At 39.8% G+C, this 7460-nt stretch overlaps 1 protein-coding gene across 1 annotated transcript; it reads right to left on the reverse strand.

The window, feature by feature from the left end:
• Window positions 1-2164: 2164 nt before the first annotated feature.
• Window positions 2165-5191, reverse strand: LOC106777991. Its single transcript, XM_014665854.2, has 2 exons — window positions 4554-5191; window positions 2165-4391 (listed from the first exon to the last, which is right to left on the reverse strand). The coding sequence occupies exons 1-2, from the start codon at window positions 4893-4895 to the stop codon at window positions 2730-2732; spliced, it is 2004 nt and encodes a 667-aa protein (XP_014521340.1). The 5' UTR covers window positions 4896-5191; the 3' UTR covers window positions 2165-2729.
• Window positions 5192-7460: the final 2269 nt, after the last annotated feature.

The following is a 7460-nucleotide window of genomic DNA, read 5'->3' on the forward strand; positions in this document are numbered from 1 at the left end:
TTTCCTCTTCATCATCATCATCATCAATTTTCTCATTCTCTTTTCTCTCTTTCACACATATTTAGGCTTCATGTCTTGCCTAAAGGCCAAAACCTCTTTCTCTACAGCTTTTACAACTCCTACCACAATTAAGAATCTCACATCGACTAGAGATAAAAACAATTTATAATATATAACTGAGTGTAAACATCACTTTATAACCACTGCTTGGAAAGCGTAATCTAATCACTGCCTGAAAGAATCCTATTTCCCTGACCTAATAAAGAGGGACTGCTTGCTTGTGCCTTAAAATGGTAAAGGACANAACGCACGGCGCCTTTCGAACCTTTTCTCATTAGATCGGGTAACCTGCACTAATAGGTCAAGCCACATTTCATCTAGAAATTAAGGTTCCTAGGAATGTTGTACGAGTCATTCATCTAGTCCCAAGAGGTCTTCCCGACTCAAGCTACTGAGAAATAGGACCACAATTCCTACTCACGACTCTCTTCGGCTTTCCGTCTCTTTCAATAGGAAGGGTCACAGNCTAAGAAGTTGAATTAGATTTAAAACCCACTTGAAATATCTATACAATTTTATGAAGTTGAGCTAAGTTTAAAATCAATTTTTAATACACGGCACCCAAGAGTGCCAATCATCATCAACTAAAAAAATTCTGTTATTTATATCATATGTTATAATATAAACTATGTAATAGGATAAAGGTATTCGTTTAAGATAAGGACGCATCCAAAGTCTTTTACCTTGCTCAATGAAGATACTCTCGGTTAAAACATGCACAAGTAAAAGCTTAGGATTATGGAGGAAATGATCGTTATCATGTTAATAATTCGTAGGTCCAATTATTGAATCCATGAAGCCACCCCACTGAAGTATATATAGTTAAGATGTCAACTTTTATTCTTTTATTTATTTTATTTTTTTGGTTTGCTTGAGGTATAATATTTTGACTAGATGAGAGGTGGTTAAAACCAAAAAATGGTGAAGGAATATTAATGAAATTAACATGCAGTTGTTTTTGTTTGGAAAAGATATAATATTCTTACTTTTTTTGGGTGTGGCTAAGCTAGTTTGGGATGGGGTTTGCAAGCACAGAGATCTAGGATCCCGAAAATCGCATATCAAGTCAGCAACATAAATTCGTTGCTGACAGAATAGCATTCATGATTTGACGCACCATCTTATGATTTGTCTGTTTCTATTCTTCAAAAAAGATAAAGTTCTCACACGTGCCACTACTCACAACAGGCCAAACCATTTTCATTCTAAAGTTATGTGCTACATGTAATGTAAGCAAACTGAGAAATCCATACTTTGTATAAAATAAAAGGTCCAAGAGAAAACAGAGAATACATACAAATTCTAACTTCTATATATATACTCCTCCGAAGAATTCGAAAATATTCAAAGATTTGAGTTTGTTATTAGGACAATGATACTTTGACACCCAAATTCTAACAAATTTTTGACACTGGACACGTGTCATAAGTCAATTGGTCATTGTGTTTAATGTTTAAAAAAATTGAAACACACGGACCAATTGGCTAATGACATATGTCCAGTGTCAAAAATTTGTTAGAATTTGGGTGTCAAAGTATCTTTATCCTTGTTATTATTCCTCGAGAAAGTGTGTTCATATGTATTTCCTTTTGCAAGGATTGGAAAAAAAAAAATAGTCTCTTGCGATTTACCAAAAGGAGGGGTTACTCTCTCCCACACGTCATGATCATAGTCGTGCACCATAACTTTTCATCTTGGAAGTGCTTGTTTGGCATGGCAGCGTCATGATCCTACTTGCAAAACATAACTTTGCATATTGGAAGTACTTGTTTGGCACCATGGAAGCAAAACCCCACCAGCTAGTGCTCTGCATATGAGAGCACCACGGTAAATCCAGACAAGGTTTTTCAGTCATCCGCAATATGTTTCACAGATTATTTCAATTACATCATTTCACATTTCAGAATATTTGTTTATCAAATGGAACATGTTCTTGTGTTATTAGATATATAGTCAGAGTTAGTGTAAGCGAAAATCACAGTATCATTAGACATAAATTTTAGCTGTATCTTTCATGATAAATTAGTTGAAAAAGTTATGGGGAAGTTAAATTAGATATTTATTTTTGTAGAAAGAATTTAGGGAAAAGTAGTGGAGAAAGAGTGAGATTAGAGAAGAAGATGGCACATGTATTGGGTTTGGATAGCACGAAAGATTGATGCCAAAAATTGCCAAGTTAAGTAACGGGGAAGCAGTTGCATGGCATTATCCATTGTCTGGACATCTAAGCAGTAACGAGTACAGGGCCCCAACATTCTGCTTCTATAGCCTTATTAATACACCTAACAGCTCATGCAATGCAACCAAACAAAGTGTACTATTAATTTTAACGATTAGACCCACCAACTGTGTCTATTATTAATTGGTGTTTTGAGAAGAAAAAAAGGAACTATTTTGAAAAATGATTATTCAGTGGTTATCGAAAATGAAAAGGGGAAGAAGAAAGAGAGGACAGAAGAGAAGAAACAGACACAGTGGTGAATGAACTCAAGTGGATTCACTTTGCCATCGCTATCATCTTTTCTTACCCAGAAAGCCTCCACCCGTCTGCACCCGCTTGTCCCTATTATCATTGCCATTTCAATTTTTAACAAACAATTCTCTATTTAATATTTTTTTTTTATCTATGCACAATATTATATTTAAAAAAATTAAAATCAAAATTACAACTAAAATCTCGCATTCTCAAATCCATGCAAGTCGCTAACTCTGTTCATAGACTTCCTCATAATAGCAACCTTAGCCAGTCGCTCAGCAGCTCGCCAAGCCGAAGTCGGCGTCAGTGGCTCTATTTTTTCTTCGGGGCGACTGTTAATACGCGTTGGTCTCTGTCTGCGCCGCTGAAGCTCCGCTTGCTCAGCTTCCAGCCAGCGCAGGAACTCCTCATCCGGCTTACTAGATTGACTTAGAAGGGCTCTAGCCGAGGAGAGCAGGTGATGAGCCCCAGAGATATCGTTGTGTTCGGCGAGCCGGGTCGACTCGGCTACGGCTCTGGCGGTGACGTGGAGGTTTCGTAATCGTTCGATCTTGGGGCAGGAGGATCGTACGGTGTGGGGACGAGGAACAAGCATTGCCTGCTCAACGGGATTCAAAGACTCTCGAGTGAGGGGGTCCCGATAAGAGGATCGTACGGTCAGAACGTGGTGGGACCCAGCGGAGGCGGCAGGCACCTTCAGTTCCACCAACAATTCTCTCTCCTCCTCCGCGTAGAGATCCCCAATTCGGATCCAACCAGTACCAAGCGAAACGGGTCGACCCGCTAATGAGTACACCCCAGCGATCTCTACTGCTCGCGATCGCGACACCACCTCTAACTGAATCCTAACATCCTGAGCAACCACGCTCAACAAACCACCCACGAATTTCGCGAGCGCGTCGTCGGAGAGCGCGTGAGGAGAATCCCCCAGGCGAACCGCGTGGACAGGGACTTCGAGGTGCGAGAGGCGAGTGGTGGACACCAGCGAGGGCTTGTGAATACTGTTTCCGGCACGTGATTCGGGGATATCGGATAGGACTATGATGCTCGCGACACCGTTCTTCTCGCGGCGGTCCTCGAGCACCTTCGCGGCCTTTTTGACGGCGTCGTTCTTCACCGGCGTTCCTTCTCGGGACTGGTCGATCGCGGCAAGTGCGTCGACAATCCGACGCGCCGATCTCTGGCCACCGCCGGTCATTCGCCGCAGCGGAAGCAACCGCTTGGATCCGGCGGAGAATGCAACGATTGAGAGACGATCCGTTGGGCGGAGCGATGAGATTACTTGTCGCATGGAGTTTTTCATCAGGCGGAGTTTGTTGCCGGACATGGCGCCGCCTACGTCGAGCACGGCGACGAGATCAATTGGAGCTCGACGAGGCGGTTTCGGAGCGTGAGGTGGCTTGAGCTTCAAAACGACAACGTAGGTCTCGTAGTTTCGATTGGCAGCGACAATGGCTGCCTCCGGAAGCAACGATAGCTCGAGGTTCCTCCGGATTACCGGCGAGGAAGGTAAATTGGGAAGCGGAGCAACGTTGAAGCCTTGAAATTCTGTTTTGTTATTGTCTTCTTCCTCCTCGTTATCGGACTCGGGAATGGGGTTGAAGCGAGACAGTGAAGTAGGAGACATGAGAGGTTCGTCATCGTTGTAAACCTTGAAGGTTTTCTTGTTGTTATCGTCATTGTGGTGGATGGAGAGCACTGGAAGTTCCTTCCAGCTAGTGTTGCACACGGGGCAGGTTAGGATCGGGTGCTTCTTCACTATGCAAGGGAAGTGGAACGTGTGAGAGCATTCCGCCGTGAAAATTGCAGTTCCTTGCCCACTCCTCACACTCTGAGTACAGATTCCACATCGACTCTGCAAAAGACAAACCATTAAAATTCAACCGTTAGACGGTGATTGACTAGGATAACTGGATTCGTTGGGTTTATGAAACTACTTAAGAATTAAGGAATCGCGTTTGAGAAGAAAAAGCTAAAAAGAAGAAACCAAAGTCGGTATATTTATATTATTGCTTACTTTGGATAGGCGTAGAGTGGCTTTGAAAAGTGAGAAGGTGGACCGTGACTTGGGGGATGAGGGGTTTGAGTTATGGAACAACCTCTGAGTTTTGCATTGAAGTTTTGGGCTGTTAGGGACTGAACAGGTGGTTCGACACCGGAGGGTAGGGGTGGGTGGAGGGAGAGATTCGGAGCGGGGGGTTGATGGGTTAGAGAAAAATCCAAACTTGGAAGTGATTTTGGGACTGTGATTGGTATCGTTGTTATTGTTCTGGCAATGTTGTTTTCTCTCAGTGAAGACTTTGGGTTCTGTATCTTTGGGGATGGATGTGCAGAAGGCTCTTCTCCACCCAGTAACCATTCTCACAGTGTTCTAAAAGCGGCTTTAGGAATTGAAGTGATGATGAATTGGATTGTAGTTATAGAGGAGAGACGAGTTTGAACATGAAAGATGATTAGAAAGGGGAAAGGAGAATAAGAAAATAATAAGAAAGAGGTAGAAGAAATGGATTAGATTGAGAGAGGGTTTTCATGTTCCTGTTTTCCTTCTTTCTATTTCCATTGAGCACCATGTATTTATCCATGTCTTGACCTAGGTGAATTTTCTATTTTTCTGTTTGGAGAGTCTAAAAAAGAGGAGCTGAATGGAAAAAGGCTTGTGTGTTGCTTCTAAATTGAACACCCTATCTGTGGTTGTGTCCACAACAGTGTACAATAAAAAATGTGAAAATCACGTAAAATGGTAGAAAGACAAATAGTTGGGAATATTATTATCCCGGTAAAGTGAAAGCGTGATGGTGTTGGGATTAACATGTGCAACTGGCAAGTGGAGGTTTCTAACTACAGTAACAAGTCAACGGGTTCCCTCCTCGGAATCCTGCATCACTGTCTCATTCCCACGTTATGGTCACCGACCCATGCAATAGTGTGAGAGGTCCAGAAGCGTCTCTCTCTCTCTCTCCCTTTGCACGCACACACCTTCATTCATGGTTACTCCCATTCATCCCTTTCGCCTTAATCTTCGTCACTTTTCCCTTTTCCCACAAATCAAAACCCTCCAATTATTCATTTTTTACTTTTTCATAATACTAACACAAAAAATATTATTGGTTGGTTGAAATGTGCAGGAATTAGAGAGTCTGATTGGGCATTAAGTTGCTGAGCCAACTTTGCTACCTATCATCTGGTTCCTCCATAGTGGGCTCCATTTCGTTGGCCATCGATATTAATGGTGTGGGAAATTGTGATGTTCAGGACATAGACCACTCCTTCTCCGCAGAAGGGCCAATTCGTAATTTCACCTCTGCAATCCATTTATTACCATAACAATGCATTATTAGTTTGGGTTCTAGTCAATCAATTCAATACAATACCATAACGGCCATTGGCTGGCTGCATCATATTTTTTTGTCTTTTTTTAATTTCCTCATCAATCCCAAGGAAATGCCCAACCTAAAACAGTATACTAACTCACCCATCACCAACGTTATTAATATTAACACAAGCTTTTCTATATTTTTGTGATGAAATAAATTATTTCTTAAATAAAAGATTTATAATTTAAAAATGATTCCCACACTGTTTTCTTACACCAAGTTAATGCGTTATTGATGAGGATAATCGTGGAGTAGTGTGGTTCCAACCACTAATGGCACAAAGTTACTTTAGAGAAGTTATTGTTGAGATTTGCAAATTGGGGCATATCTTAATGACGCATAACTACTCTCTCACACTTGGTTTATAACTCATTTCATAGATAAGATCAAACTGTGTTCCAACCAAGTACTGTGATCAGAATTAGGTGCCAAAACAACTGTAACTCACCTCAAGGTCGTCAAGCATTTATTTATCAAAATTCTTCATCGCTATTCTTATAATGCTAATAAATTTTAAATTCAAAATTACTTTCCACTTATTAATTATTTTGTACTATAAAAAGAGTATTTGATGAAAATTTTTTGTGGTAAAAATAGTTTGGACAAGATTAAATAAATCTGAGACAGTGTTGAGATTTCACGAATAAGGAAATGCAGAGTTGGTTTGCTTATGTATGTTCTCTCGTAAAAAGGCAGGTCTAAGGGGGGCAGGTTTCACCTTACTGTGTAAAGTTCACACTCAGATTTCCCTGTAAAGTTCTCATCAACATCATCATTATCATCATAAAGGTTTTTTATAATTTATTATAATTTAAACCCTTTCTCCTTCTCCCTTATCATCATCACTCGTATTTACCTTCTACAGTTCTGCAACATATATGATGTCTGATCTAAATGCTATGTAGGTATAGCTAATTACTTATAGCTTAATGAGTTGGCTATTATATTGTTATTTGTATCATTCCAACAGTTGAAAGTTATTGGTAATTGATTTATCAATGTCTACCAGTGGCCATGGTTCATGCACAAATGAAACCAAAGATTCCTGACAAAAGGTTTGCTATTAGTCACAGATCAAAACACCCAATGGAATTGCATTCCTTCACTCAAAATAACATTTTAAAGTTACTTGAATTCCGTTTCAAATTTATAATAAACACATCAATTAATTAACCTTTAACTCAATCCTTCAAATAATATCTAATAATCTAATTTAATTTAACCCATAAGTAATAATCAACTTATATCTAAGCATATAGCTCAAAAAAACTCAAACTAGTTTAGTTCTTTTTCTCTATTTTCTTAGTAACCAACCATTCAAATGAGTAAAATGAAGGACTTCCTTAAGGTAACATATACATTAATTGAATGTCTTGGTTCATTTTCTGTGTTGCCTGAATTTATCCTTGTTCGTGATGAAAACTTTATTCTATTATTTGGTTCTCTAAAATGGAGAAACAAATAGAATCACATGAAGTGGAATTTTCTTAATATAGAAAACTCAAAAGACACAGGTGAATTATTTTGCTGAACCAAACCAAAACAGTTGT

This window comes from Vigna radiata, chromosome 11 (genome assembly GCF_000741045.1).
Source record: "Vigna radiata var. radiata cultivar VC1973A chromosome 11, Vradiata_ver6, whole genome shotgun sequence".
Lineage (NCBI taxonomy): Eukaryota > Viridiplantae > Streptophyta > Magnoliopsida > Fabales > Fabaceae > Vigna > Vigna radiata.